The sequence below is a fragment of the Stegodyphus dumicola genome, chromosome 3 (genome assembly GCF_044657685.1).
Source record: "Stegodyphus dumicola isolate Sdum_Otavi_A_Nest chromosome 3, ASM4465768v1".
NCBI lineage: Eukaryota > Metazoa > Arthropoda > Arachnida > Araneae > Eresidae > Stegodyphus > Stegodyphus dumicola.
The window spans coordinates 206,134,793-206,150,814 of record NC_140770.1 but is presented as its reverse complement, the minus strand read 5'-3'; the positions used below and the strand labels follow the sequence as shown (position 1 = coordinate 206,150,814).

The following is a 16,022-nucleotide window of genomic DNA, read 5'->3' as shown; positions in this document are numbered from 1 at the left end:
CTTGTGTTTGGCGTAGATTTTAGTGAAGTCTCTATCGATTTCAAGGACAAACAGGTACAGTTCCCTCGTCACAGAGCAAAGAAATCCGGGCAGTTTTCTTCCCCAATTTTATGTTTTACTTGCCGTGTTTCTCTTTTTGTCTATGATATATTATTACTATTATGTAGCAGTTTATGTTTCACCATTGCGAACAAGAAAAATTCATAGAGTGCTGTACCATACGACTAAAGCAGCAATTTTATTTCGGGAAAGAAGTATGAAATTCAGGAGAAAATCCTGACATTTCGGGAAAATTGGCAGCTGAGGACTTATACTACCAACAAATAAAATAAAGATAACAAATAAAAATGTGTGCGAGCTGCAAAGTAATTTTTCAGGTAACTAATGCATAGCTAAAATATGCAATACGATATATATTTTAAACCGATTCATCCCAATGGCGTGGGGAACCTTTGATGGAACTTTAACAAAGCCCACTGGAATTAGTTTGTAAAACATCTCTAACGATCTAAATTTGCAATCTCAGACTTGGAAAAGGAATGGTGCCATTCCAAGGTGCCAAATCTTCAATTCCTAGAGAAAAATATAAACTTCGTTTTTTTTCCTTTGCTTACAATTCAGACCTCATCCAGCCACTGATTGCCAAAAGAGCTGGACTCTTGAAAGAAACTACTCAAAATGGGGTTTTGGACAAAAAAAGAGAAAAAAATCGAATTGAACAAGCTGAATGCTCAAATTAAGAGAAAATGTATTCAGGTCAAAAGATCAAAATCTATACGAAGTGGCTAAATCTGTGTTAAAAGCTAGACTTCAGATTTGGAAACAGAACTTCAAACATGGAAAAACTGTCCAAACAGATTGATCATCTGAACCCAGTAACGAGGTGATTAACCCTATCATTAGTGTTTACGGCCATGTTTTGGTGGTTCTTGCGCAGCACCACGCAATTGAAAGTAAGCTTTTTTTTAGTACTTCTGACAAACACCTGGCCAGGGTCATCAGGGATCAGATAAAATCTTGTAGAAATAGACCGGCAGATAATCCACATTTAAATGTTGATTTTGAGTTTCCCGAGTTAATTTATGCCTTAAAAAATATGGGCATCAACAAATCACCTGGTCGAAATGGCATCCATTTCTTGTTCCACCGCGGAACTTTGGGAGAGAAAGACTTTTATCACTCTACTATTGACCAAATATTGTACTTCTCCCAATATATTAGAGATTCTGTCAGAATCACAAACTAGCGAGACACACCGTGGCGGCATTCTTAGATTTTTCCAAGGCCTTTGATAAGGTATGGAAATATAAACTTCTAAATAAGTGCTTAGGTGTTTAAGGTAGAGCACTGCCTTGGGTATCAAACTTTCTGAATCTTCGAACTCTTTGTTCCAATTTTCAATTTAATCTATCGGGCTATTGTAAAATTTATCAAGGAATCCTCCTCTAGGGCTCCGTTTTGAGTTCCACTGTATTCTGTTTATTTCCGGGATTGAAAAATGCGTTAACCCTTGTGAAATACGACTGTTTGTTGATGATGTTGCTGTGTGGTGCAGAGATTATAGTATATGTTCATTCCCGCTTAGCTCCCACTTAATTACACTAGAACAGAGTTTCTTAAACTGTGGGTCGCGAGCTGCAGCAGGGGATCGCCAAAAATGTTAGCAGTTTTGATGTTTCTCATTATAATAATCTTACAGTCACCAAATATTTTTACACAATCTGAAAATAGATAAAGATAAGACAATACAGACAAAGAAAACAACGAAAACGTTTGGACGCATTCTTTTTATAATATAAACGTTCATTTTCCATGCTTTCCATGTGACGCTGTCATTTCGTCTGTTACTTATTTAAAATTTTCACATTGCTCATGTCTTAATATTAGAAATTAAAGTTAATGACCTAAAGCTGAAATAGTATATCACAGTACAAGTGAAAAAATTGACAGTTTCACTCACGCGTGTCTCGGATTTGCGCAATACTTATGGGGTCCCACAAAAGTTTTGTAAATATTATGGGGTCCTCGAGGTCGAGACTGAAAAAAGTTTAAGAAAACCTGCTCTAAAGCACGCCTGGGCAAAATTTTGGCCGAAAGGGCCACATTAAGGAATTAAAATAAATAAAAATCTGAAAAGCTTCAGATTTTAAATTACGTCCAGAGGGGCGTAATTTTTTAACATTTTGTATTTTACCTTTATTTATTAAATATCATGTTTTTCGCACTTAAACCATAAAATTCAGTTCAAGAGTAATATCGCAAAATAATTTTTAAATGAACATATCTTTAGAATTTCCGATACACAGTGTCGCACGCTGGAGATAAAAATGTTCTTTCTTTCTGTACAACGTTGCTATTGCTCGCTAAATTTTAAGTACCTTGTATTTGTTTCATTATATGAATTTTCATATGATATGTTGATAGTAAGATAGTTTTTGAAGTCACAAATTTTAATCCCCAATGATCTGCAGTGTTACCCAATGGTTTCTTCATTATATTTCTACAAAGTCGGTTTTTTATATCTTTGAAAGACTATTGAAAAAAAATTTGCCAGAGCACTTTTTCGGTGTTGACAAGCTTTAGCGATCGAGAGCGGATCAACCTGATTTACATATTTAAAAGCTGTAAAATTTCGCTTTTCAAATAATTTGGTACCAAACACGTTATTGAAACGTTTGCTCATAAGTATACGTGTGCAGCTTTTAAAATTTTCTTTTTCGTACAATTATTGAAAAAATAATAGTGTTTTAAAATACTGCATTTTTACCTTGTGTATAATGTATAATTTTATCATTTTTTACAATGTAGGTGTATAGATAAATTTTCTTTCTCTTTTGCAGGTTATATTAATTACAATTCAAACAACATGCAGTCTTTATCTCACGTACCCGGTAAGTTCCCCCACTTTTTAAATATTTTTGATAATTTTTGTCTTTTATTTTAAGTATTATAAGAAAACTGATGTATTCTTTAAATACGTGTAATCTTTACTTCCACGCAGCTCGTAGTTATGGAAGGCGCAGAGGTATAAAATGTTTATATTCTACAATAAAATGTAATGAAAGAAAAAATATTAGTGACGTTTCAAAAACTAAGAATTTCAAATATTTAAAATTAACTTTTTAGAAATCTAGATGAATTGTTATTGCTTTGATATAGAAGTTAAGAGTGTCGTAAATTCTAATTCGGCTCATTCGTTCATTTTTTGAAATTTCTTTTATTGAAACGTTGCTTGTACTAGCTGTGGTGATATCGTCATAATTTAAAATGTGTTTTACAAAAACAGCCTGGCACTTTATGTGTTTTGTTTATTGAAAGCAAATTAACCATAATATTGTATTGTTATTTGCGGTATTATATTAAATTCGTCGTTTCTTTTGTACTTTTGTATGTTGCAACACACTAATTCTAAAAGGTATGTCGCAAAATTTTCGCATTTAAATATGTGTTCCCCGTCCTTTGAAAATGCTGTGCACATAAATCTGTTTCATATTGGTAATGGAGTCAATGGTTTTGAGGTTTCGTTTGGAGGTTAATCTGTGCTGAATCACAGTAAAAAAAAATCTGTAAGGTTACTAAGAAAACTCATGGAAACTGGGATGCCATGGGTTATTTGAGTACCAGTAAACAGGTGTATTCTTTGTAACTTTACAAGACATTTGCCTGTAATGTTACAGATCTTTTTCTTGTAATATCACAGCATATAGTTATGTAGTAGAACATATTTTTCTCATGTAAAATCCCAAACGATATATCTGTAATGGTTACAGATTATTTGCGTTAATATTACAAAAAATAATTATGTAAAAAGAACATGTTTTTCTCATGTAAAATCTCAACAGATATATCTGTAACAGTTACAGATTATTTGCTTGTATTATTATAGCAAATTATGTGAGTAGAAGATACTTTTCTTACGTAAAATTCCAATGGTTGTATCGGTAAAGATTTCAGATTATTTCTTACTAATATCCCATTAATTATGCATGTAGAATATATTTTTCATAGGTGAAATACTAAAGTATATGGTTTTGTCTAAAATGATGCTTATTATAATAAAATATATTGAAATCAATATGTTTTGAGTAAAAGAATGATATCTGCAAGTGAATCATAATAGTTTGGCTTTTTAAATTAGTCAATATGACCTCAGAATAGCATTAATTTAAAAGATGTGCTTTCAACAGTTATGTAACACTTCAACAGTTCAATGTTCTTTTTCAAAAGGAAACATTATTCTGTTTCAGAGTATTTTTGTTTTATGAAGAGAAACTTATGTTTGATATTATTGAGAGGCCTTTCATATTATCATTTTGATTAATTTAAAAGTTCAAATTGATATGCTACTCCTTACATTAAATCACATGTTATAACGTACTTAATACCTTTACATAAAATAATAGAAAGGCATCTGGAATTTATATTTGCCATGTAAAATAGCTGAAAACAAAAACAGTACGTTTTATTTGCATGTTTTAGTGTAAATTAATAAGATATGATCTAGAACTTTCTTTTTAGTAATTTTAGCTAAAACAGAAACATGTTGCTTTAGATTTAACTCTTATGAGTAAACGTGTTGCATGTTGATATGATCATATTATTACAGTACTTTGTGAAATGATATGATCATATTATTACAGTACTTTAAGACACTTTGTGAAATATTTCTATGAAGAACTCAGAACAGCTGTTCGTCATGTTTAAAAAATATTATATTCTGTCCTTCTAAAAAATGACATTTTCAGTAAATTAAAGAATTCAACATAGCAATGAACTCCTTTTGTTACTACAAGGAATTCAAAATTTTATTCATACGCTTGAATTACAACGTCCAGCTAATATTTTTATTCTTATCTGCACTCAGTGTTTGTCAACAGTCTGCTATTGTTTGAAATAATAGATGATAAATGTATAACTTTTTTACCTTACCTTCAAATAATTTCCTTTGAATTAATAGATAGAAATCTTTCATTAAAAACCTAATGTCATGCTTTTTGAATAAGCATAAAACTTCACCAACTAACCTTAATTTGTAAAGCCTTGCTTCCATTAAAATTCTAAATACAATTATGCCTTTAACAGATTTGTTTAAAAAATTAATACTTCAGTTTGGCTTAAAATTTAATGCATTTTAATTTTACCTGTAATTTTTTACAAACATGATATGTAATAAATCTAAGCTTAATATTGACCATTTAATATAAAGTAAAAAAGTATTCTTAGTTTTTATAAATTTAGAGATTTGCATACAAAATTGTGAAATATACATGTGACAACAGAAAAAAAACTTTATGCCCTATATATATATATATTACAGCATGTTAATTAAAAAAGTTTATTGAATTTATAATTTTATTGTGAAACACTATGAAGCAAATAATATGCTAATTAAAATACAGAAGTAAAAATAATTTATTACTTAATTCATAAACTTTACATAAAAACCTGAAAAAAGAATTAATTAAAAAATAACACAACATTTCATAAAAATTCGTTTCGACTGCTTGTTAAAAATGAATGGTTTTTCCTCTTTGCACATGTAAACCATGTCTCCTAAATAAAGAAAAATCATTTCTTTTAAAATCATAATCATGCTCTTAAAAAAAAGCTTATAAAAATAATGTTTTAAACATGTACTCATCATATTTCTTTATAATATCTCAAGTAATTAAGAACAGCTTAAGTTCTTTAAAAAATTGGATTACAATGATCCATCTCATTACTTTTTTAATTTAACCAGCATTCCTCATAAAATAACTAATTAGTAAACATACCTTCTCTAGGATGCCCACTATTATTGAAGATCAAAATCTTCATGAATCACATATAGCAAGCTTAGTTCATTGTACAAAAACAGCAAATATGCAAATCTTTTCATAAATGAAGCCATCATAGATATTAACTATAATATACAGTATACTTATATTCAGAATTCATAACTTGAATAAATTTCTCGAACTGTTCTAACATTCGAAAAATATATTTATTAACTTAAATTTCTAAAACAATATTACATATTGGTCCAAATGAATCACTGGGACTCAGACAACATTTTCCCTCTAGTTTTCTCTTTCTTTTAGCACAGGATTCTGAAATTGTTTTAATGATTTCGGTAATGTTTGTCTTCCTTAACGCACTCATAAAACGAGTTACCCTAAATTTTTCGTCCGAAGGTGGTCGTTTTCATCTTACTAACTGATTTGCTAGTGGATTTTCGGTGCGTGGCCTATCATTGATGAAACAATAATAGTGAACAGCTTCAAGAAAATGGGGATATCTAATGCTCTTGATTCCCACTTATTTTTACTAATTTTATCTTCCGATAATTGAAAGGGAAAAATTAGGCGAATAATTTAATTTCCAAAGGACACAGTCACAGTAAGAATATAACAAATGAAAAATAATCATGGATAAACTACTACTATCACAATATTATTTCTTTAAAAGAAACCTATATTTCAAAAATAATACACATAATTGCAACATCTAATAGGTTATCTCATTTCTTTATAATTTGAATTTCTCTCATTCTCATTGTTATTCTTGCAACTCCTTAGGCCTCAGATCATACATAAATAATTAGAAAAGGTAAATATGCAGCTGATATGGCAAAATTGCACAGTGAATGGCAGTTGGTATTTGCTTTCACTATCATAGATCATTTTTTGTATTAGGCTGACATAATATTCAACAATTAGAAGAGAAAGGTTCAACGAGGCCTTTAGTATGCAAAAATTTGCCTTTGTTAGGATGACGAAAACAATAATTATGTATCCATTTTAAAATCTTGGGATGTTCCTTTTCTGAATGCATTAAAAAGGTGAAAATTATGCAAATATTTTTTTTTTAATTTTCAGAATCTGGTTCTAAAGCTGGGTGGGGTGGAATATGCAACGCAATACGGTAATTATGAAGATCATTGCTTGTGGTAGTACAAACGGAACGGTTATAACTTGCATACTGTATAAGACGACACATATTGCAGTTCTAGATACATTAAATGCTTTGAAGTCTAGGGAGTAGCAGTGGACAATAATAAGAGTGAAATTCAAGGTATAGGGAAGTAGGAATGAAAATTATTATTATCAGATACTGAAATGTTAATATTACTATTCTTATTGGAATGTAGGTTTATGTTAAATAATAATATTATGATAGTTGCCAGTAATTCACTCATAAATATTTTTGATTGGTTATGATCTTACTGTAATCATATCCTTCAAATTTAAATTGATTGTGCTTAATTTCACCCTCGATTTTCATACTATAATATTAGTAAAAAGGAAGAAAAAGTGTGCAAGTAAACATAACTCCTTTTTCTCCCTCTATATATAGGCATGTATCTTCGTGTGCAACAACTAAACAAAACAAATGTGACTTTTTCTTCTTTAAAAAAATTGTGTTAATAAATAGGATGAGAATTAAGTTCATTTTTAAAGACTTATGTCGTATGAAATATACATGATCAAAATAAATTAGAAAATTAAGTTCAAATACATTTTAAGCTAAATTACGTGTTTAAGTTGCAGTAATTCAGTTGTAATAATTAATACTAACAGAATCAAACATCATATTCCCATTCTGCAAAGTATAAGAATTCTTGGTACTTTTCCGTTTTGCTGGCGCAAGTGATAAAGTCGCCAATAATGGTACTGTTACCGGATGGAAAGTAGACACAAACGTTCGTTATTGCGTTTATTAGACTGTGTGAAGAACAAGTTCGTACAATAGATATACAAGTAGTTCGGCGCTCGCAGGCGCCCTCTTGCAGGGAACAAAATCAAAATTTACATAAGGCGCGAACATGCTGCCCACCTTGAAATACTATTTCAACATTTAGTGGTTAAAATTCAGTAAATTTAAAACACAATACAATATTAAAATTATGATATAATACTTAATTTATAATACATGAATTAAAACTCAAATTGGTAATGGACACAATTTTGTAATATTTCTTTTAACCATGCCATCTGAAGTCTTAATAGTCACAACCCTAACAACCATATCAAGACCAGGATGTAACTGAGTAATTCTACCCATTTTCCATTTAGTTGGAGGTAAGTTATCCTCCTTTATGAGACACAGATCATTAACCTGAAGATTTTTAGTTGGCAAAAGCCATTTTGGTCTTTGTTGTAATCGACACAGATATTCTTTGTGCCAACGTTTCCAAAATTGTTGAACCATTTTTTGAATATGTTGCCATCTAGTGAGATGGGAAACTTCAATGTAATTTGGTTCAGGAATGCTTGTTAATGATCTACCAATAAGAAAATGACCAGGCGTTAATGCTGACAAGTCATTTGGATCATTAGACAAACTTGTTAAAGGTCGCGAATTAAGACAAGCTTCTATTTGTGTGAGAAATGTTTCAAATTCTTCATATGTCAATCTCGCCTCACCAACTACTCGTTTTAAATGGTATTTTGTTGATTTTATGCCAGCTTCCCAGAGTCCACCCATATGTGGCGCACCTGGAACGTTTAGATGCCATTTAATGCCATTATCAACCAAATATCTGCTAACATTTTGGTTATAAGTTGCAGACCTAGCAAGCCTTTCAAATTCCATCAGTTTGCGTTTTGCTCCAACAAAATTGGAACCACAATCGCTATATATATCACTGCTTTTGCCTCTGCGGGAAATGAACCTCTTAAGAGCTGCAATAAAAGCATCTGCTGAAAGATCAGTCACTAATTCTAGGTGAATAGCTCTTGTCGTAAAACAAACAAATAGAGCTATATATGCCTTGAATGACCTAGAGCCTCGACCCGTATTTGCTTTAATTTGAAAAGGACCTGCGTAATCCACTCCACAGCGCAAAAACGCAGGAGCGGGCGAAACGCGACTAGACGGCAAATCGCTCATCAATTGATTAGTGACAGATGCTCTAATTTTGCAACACTTTATACATTTCCTAACTAAATCTCTGATAACAGCTCTACCATTTATGATCCAATATTGTTCTTGAATGCAAGATTGCATAAGTTGTGGACCTGCATGCAAAAGTCTTTCATGGTAATGTCTAACAATGAGATGAGTTAAAATGTGCTTCTTTGGAAGCAAAATTGGATGCCTAAAACCATATGCAAGGTTTGCATGTCGCAAGCGACCGCCCACCCTGAGAATACCTAAATTATGTAAAAATGGATTCAAAGATAAAATTTTGCTTGTACCAGATAATGATTGATTTCTGCCTAAAGTGTTAATTTCATTCTTAAATTCAACATATTGCATTAATTTAATTAACACATGCATAGCTTTAGTTAATTCACTTGTTTTTAGAAATCCACTTACCTGATCTTCTGAATTTTTACAGTTATTTACAAACCTCAGACATAATGCTACAACACGTTTAAGTTTAGTGAGAGAGGAATATTTATAAAATAAATCATGAGCGTCTGTCAAGTGACTGGCAGCAGTTGTAGACTGTAAAGCACATCTTTGCTCTGGCACAGAATCATTCAGTAGTGGTGCAGATAATGCTTGCTGAAAAGGAAATAAATTATACAATAAATCTGGACCACGTAACCACAATGAAGTAACCAGTGCAGATGATGACACACCACGCGTTGCAAGATCAGCAGGATTAGCATTTCCACTCACATGATGCCACTGGACAGGAGAGTATAAAGTCTGGATTTTTGCTACTCTGTTGGCGACGAAGGTCTTCCATCGGCTTGTATGAGATCTTATCCAGGCTAATACAATAGTGGAATCAGTATGAAAATAAACTTGCGATATAGGAGTATTTAAAGCCCTACAGGTGAAATCCATTAATTTAGTCAACAGTAATGCTCCACAAAGTTCCAATCGGGGAAGTGATATGGTTTTTTGTGGTGCAACTCTTGTTTTGGCTATCACTAACTGAACATTAATTTGTCCAGTATCTAACACAGAACGATAATAAATTGCAGCGGCGTAGGCCTTCTCTGAGGCGTCACAAAACCCGTGCAGTTGAAACTGGTTATCTGATTCAACCAACAAGAATCGTGAAATTTTGATACTTTTAATAAATATCAAATCTTCTGTAAGTTGTTTCCACTCACATTCAATATCTGGAGGAACCTTTTCATCCCACTGAAACTGATGTTTCCACAATCTTTGCATAATCAATTTATACCGAACCGTGATCGGTGCCAACCATCCAAGAGGGTCAAAGGTCTTTGCGATTATTGAAAGTAATGTTCGTTTGGTTAAGACTTCAGGATATGATGAATTGACTTTGAATAAAAACATATCTGAAGCTGGATGCCACAGGATACCTAACGTTTTCACAGTATCATCATTGTCTATGTTCAAAGAAACATTTGATAAGCACAAATCTGGATTAATTGAATTCAAGACTTCTTTGCTGTTAGAAGCCCATTTTCTTAGAATAAATCCTGCACGTGACAACATCTGATTCAATTGCATTTGTAATTCTATAGCTTCAGTAACTGAATTGGCTCCGGACATCAAATCATCAACGTAGAAGTCCCTAAGACATGTCTTGGAAGCCAAAGGAAAATTAGTTGCTTCATCTATGGCTAACTGCTGTAAACATCTTACCGCAAGGTACGAAGCTGATGCAGTACCGTAAGCAATCCTAGTTAATCGAAAATCCTGAATTGGTTTATAAAGTGAATCGCGCCAGACTATTCTCTGAAAGTCTGCATCTTTTAGTATAATTTGTCTGTACATTTTCTTTATATCTGCAGTTATAGCTATTCTGTGAATTCTGAAACGAATAATTAATGTTGTCAGATCAGTCTGCAACTGTGGACCAACCATCAATTTCTCATTAAGAGAAATACCGCTAGAAGATTTTGCAGAACCATCAAATACGACTCGAAATTTATCACCATTTTTATCCGGAACTGAATGGTGCGGAAGGTAAAAACTAGAATTATCTGGAACATCAATTTCATTTTCTGGAATCAATTCCATATGACCAAGTTGTTGATAGTCCTCCATAAATTTGTGATATTGACTGGAAAGAGATTTATTCTTAATAAATTGACGTTCAATGCTTTGTAAACGATGTACAGCAACATCCCTTGATGACCCAAGTTCATTTCCCGATCTACGAAATGGAAACTTAACAACAAATCTACCTGTTGAATCACGAGAAAAATTCCGCTTGAAATGATTTTCACATTCAATTTCCTCTTCTGTGTAATGCTTTATCTCCGAAATTTCTTCCAATTTCCAAAATTTTTCAAGCTGGAGCTGAACATTGGTACAACTAGCATGGTTAGATACAATTGTCTGTGATACACTTTTAGTCTTTCCGATAATGACCCAGCCGAATATTGATTCCAAGGCTGTTAACGAATGACCCGGAACAGTTAAACGTCCATGAAGCATTATCTCGCCAAATACATCTGCGCCCAAAAGAATATCTATTGGGCCAGGCTGGAAACAATTTGTATCTGCCAACCACAAATGTTTGAAAGATGTCAAAACAGATCTATCAACTTGATATTGAGGGAGGTCACACGTGATCTTGAGTATAATTAATGCATTAACTGAAATGCTTGCGTTTTTATAAAATGGAGATGTTACTTGTAATTGAACTGAACCTGAAACCTTTCCAATTTTTTGCGAGCTCAGGCCATTTACACTTATGTTTGCACTAGTGCGCTTTAACTGCAGTAAATTTACACAGTGCTCTCGAATAAATGAGCCCTGGCTACCTGAATCAATTAGCATCCTGCATTTTTGTAAATCGCCATTAATATCTTTAACATAAACAATCGCAGTAGGCAATAAAACTGCTTGCGCAACAGGCACCGTGGCGTTATTGCTACTAATAGCAGAAGTTCCGTGTTCCATGGGTATATGACATTTTTCATCATTTGAATTTTTCGAACATAACACTGTATTATGTGGCTTTGAACAATATTTACACATTCCTGCACGACATTTAAAAATGGGATGCGTTTTACTATCTTTCAAACAATTAGCACACAACTTATTCCTTTTAATAATATCCCATTTTTCTTTGATAGGGAGTTCTAAAAAACTATCACATTTAAATAACTAAGAATGAGAATTACTCTTACAATGAACGCACACATTAGCCACAAGTTGGGACGAAAAAGCATATCTGCTACCTGAACCGCGAGTTTTAATTTCAGAAGGCAAAACTGCCTTCTCCCTCTGGCACTTCGCCAAAGAGGCAATAGCATTCGCTCTATTTAAAATAAAACGCTTGAATTCAGCGAAAGCAGAAATTTTCTTGTTCGAATGCACCATCGTCCACTCTTTTAGTGTTTCATGATCAAGTTTTCCTTTTAACAGAAAAATAATCATAGTATCCCAATGCTCTACCGGCTGTTTAAGGATTTTTAATGTATCAATACACTGTTGTGTTGTATCAATTAATCTCCGCAAACCTGAAGCTGATTAATGTTTTAGAAAACAGGCTGTGAAGTTAATTTATTTAATGCTGCGTTTATTATTTCTATTTCGTTTTCATAACGTTCAGTAAGCGCTTCCCATGCCTTTTCATAATTCGCGTTTGAAATTTGAACTGATTGTAGTAAAACAGCAGCTTCACCTTTCACAGAAAGCGTAAGATATTGCAATTTTTGACTGTCACTTAATGTACTATTATTTCCAACACTGGCAAGAAATAAATCCCTAAATGATATCCAGTCAACATAATTAGAAGTAAACACTGGCAATTCCACGCGAGGAAGTTTCAAGCCGTTTGCATTAGCATTTATTATATCTTTGCCTGAATTACTAAGTTTTCTTGATTCTTCCTTTAAAGTAATTTTTAATACATCTAATTTGGAAAATAGTTCATGCATTTCTATTTCATATTTACTAAACTCTGCGTCAGAACAAGTACCAAGAATGTTATCGTTTAAACAGTTCACTTCAACACTTAATGCACCAACATCATTTTCGTACACTTCAATGGCAGAAAAAGAATTTTCTTGATTTTGTAAACTATTTATTTGTGAAATTAAACGAGTCAACTTACCCTTAATAATTCGCTTTTGCTTTAAAATCGACTCCATATTCCTGCTGCTGCTTTCACAATCCAGACAAAATATAAATCCGTTTTCCCTGCACGAAATGTCCTCCTATACCAGAACGTTAAAAATTGTCTTGACACATCATCCAAAGAAATGCTCCGGCTCGACGGACCATGTTAGCGGATGGAAAGTAGACACAAACGTTCGTTATTGCGTTTATTAGACTGTGTGAAGAACAAGTTCGTACAATAGATATACGAAATACCCTTATATGCGGTCAGGTCGTAAATTTAGAACCCCTTTTTTCACAGGGGGGCTGAAAAGTAGGGAGTAATCTTGCTCGGGGTCTTGGGGGTCGTTTAAACATCTAACTTCTCTACATTGTTTTATATAGAGGAAAATACAAATTGAATTCTTCGAATGAATGCAATTTTGTACAATGAAAATGTATTACTTAATGATAAACTGTAAGATAAATAACATCTTTTTTTAAAGCCATAGGTGTAGAAAGACAGATATTTGTTACACGAATAAATTTGTAGTAAATATTGAGTTTTTCATTTCAAATGCTATGTTCCATGTATGCGAAGTAGCTGAGTATGTGAGATAATAGTCATAACCGAATGGCTTTCAACCTTTTCACGGCTAAGGACTGTTTCTCAATTACATTGTGGTCGCTGCTTTTTGGTTAATTTTCTAATGACATATAAACAATAGTTGTTTTTATTTGAGACTTAGAATAAAATAACGCAAACTATAATGCAGAAAATTCTTAAGAAGGAAGTTAAATAATACTGAAAGATACATTATTGATGCACTTTTGTGTTTTATATGTAGTAGTATTAACTACTACTATAATCCTTAAATGGAATCCTTAAATTATATATATCTATGTATAGGTATATATAAATGGAATCAAATATAGAACAAGGTATAAAATATCTTTATTATACAATGTTCATTACCATACGTATATTTACGTAATATCAATATAAATGGTTAGTTAGGTTTCGTACATATATAATTTATTTTTATATTTTGTATTTTTTGTATTAGATTCAGTATTGTATACGTATCTGAAGTTTAATTTGTTCTCTTTTTGGGTTACGACTTTAAGTGACTTTAAGTTACGACTTTAAGGTTATTAAGTGAGAAAGAATTGTTAGCGCCTTCATAGGGATTACATTATATACAATCAGTTAGGATCCTACTTTTCCTTTCTTTTAATCATTATATATATTGAAATATTACTTGATAAGTATGCGTAAAATATAGCAGTTTTTAAGCTACTTATATCTATTGTTTGGTCTGGTTTCTTTGATTATAGCAAAGCATTCGACTGTTATTTGCCTAAGGGTAAGGGTGCCTCGTGGAGAACTTTCTAAGCAAAACTGACTCTTATGCACGTTACACGTGGGGAAAACCTCGAAAACGCCAATACAGCCATCCCCGTCGATCCGGATTCGAACCCCGGATCGACCTGCCAGGTTTTACAGCTCAGCCGCTAGTGAGCTACACACACACACACATCCACACATATACATTAAATAGTATTTACATGTCGTTTATAAAGTATAATTGAGTGCAATTTAATCATAAAGAGAAAATATTCTACGGAATTACTTCATTTCGTAGACTTTCTGCTAAGCTTCACCATATTTCTTAAAGAGAATCTCAATGCTAGTTCCATTTCCAAGCTGTTTATGTACCTTATTTTTCATGCTTTGAATTATATTTAGAAAATTATTTCACTTGGTTATAGCTGAAAATGCAGTTTTTTTTATTGAAGAATTTAAGGGTAAGAAGAGAGTTATGCCCTTTTCTAATTATTCTTGAAACATTTAAATTTTTTTTAAAAAAAGCGCACATTAATACGGATCACTGAACTAAAGTGCTCGATACAGGACAGATTATTTAGCTACTAAATTTTGATTTTCATTGAGTAAAAATGAATTTATCTGCATTCTATAAGAAAGTAAATATTCAAAAAATGTTTTTTTTTTTCCTATTCTCGCAGTCATAATATTTTTCTTAAATATTCAGCTAATTCATATTCAAATATTCCAATCCATTAGAATTAATAAAAATCGATACAGTAAATAAATAATTAAAATCAATTAAATGGAATTTAATTGATTTTAATTGGCATTTTCCCTCTGATAAACCCCTCTTTAGAGTTTAATAGCAGTCGATCAGCTTTTGTTGGGGTTCATTTTTCTTTATGGTATGCTTACGTTATATATGTATGTATTATGCATTGCTCATACTCGTCAATTGCAGCTTTTAATATCTTTTGGAAAAAAATCAATATGAGAATCCAGAAAATGATTCTTAGTGACGCTAAAACTATTATTACTAGGCACTGTCATGCCACAGTGTTTAAAAAAAAAATCCCATTGTTTAAAGGTAGATTCTATGCTCATATCCTAGTCTAAAATTAAAAGCTGCGAGTCAAAATTAAGGGGGTTGCTCTTAGAAAGCCTCAATTAAAAGTAGTTATATGAAATGTTAATCAATACTTATAATCTTACGGATTAAACACTTATTCCCTATTTGATCACGTGTATGGCAAACAGATATTAGTCATTCATAAAGAAAAGAAAGGTGAATCAAAATTAGTTTTCAAGCCCTATCGCATACATTAGCAATACTTATTCTCGTAATAACAGATACGTATGTGTTATTCTCTTCGTAATTTTCAGTACATATATTTATATTTATAATTAAGAAATGAAAGCAGCGTCAAACAGCTGTGAAAATTATATTTTAAAATTATTATTTAGAAATGCGCTTATAATGGTTTCTATATTTACGAAAGATACTTCCCGTTTACTCAGGCTCACTGTATTCAAGTCGATAGGACCAATTGAATGGAAAGATCGATTTGTTAATTCATTCCCAAGTTTCAAATCGGATGAATGGACTCGCGAATAAAATGGCACATTAAAATACGTTCACTGAACTACAGTGAGCTATGAAAATTTTAACAAAGGTTTCGTACTTTATCTTATGAAAGCAAAATATCAGAATTTAATTAATTGTTTCACT

The 16,022-nt window shown here is 32.1% G+C and overlaps 1 protein-coding gene across 2 annotated transcripts in view; it reads left to right on the top strand.

The window, feature by feature from the left end:
• LOC118203484 (cytoplasmic polyadenylation element-binding protein 2-like) overlaps positions 1-16,022 on the top strand; it is a 282,238-nt gene that overhangs the window by 215,619 nt on the left and 50,597 nt on the right. Inside the window, exons 3-4 of one of the 2 annotated variants that reach the window (XM_085813802.1) lie at positions 2,841-2,891; positions 3,002-3,025. In XM_085813802.1, the coding sequence (XP_085669928.1) occupies positions 2,841-2,891; positions 3,002-3,025 (75 nt within the window). The remainder of the gene's footprint in view (positions 1-2,840; positions 2,892-3,001; positions 3,026-16,022) is intronic. The other variant, XM_085813803.1, reaches the window with a different exon arrangement.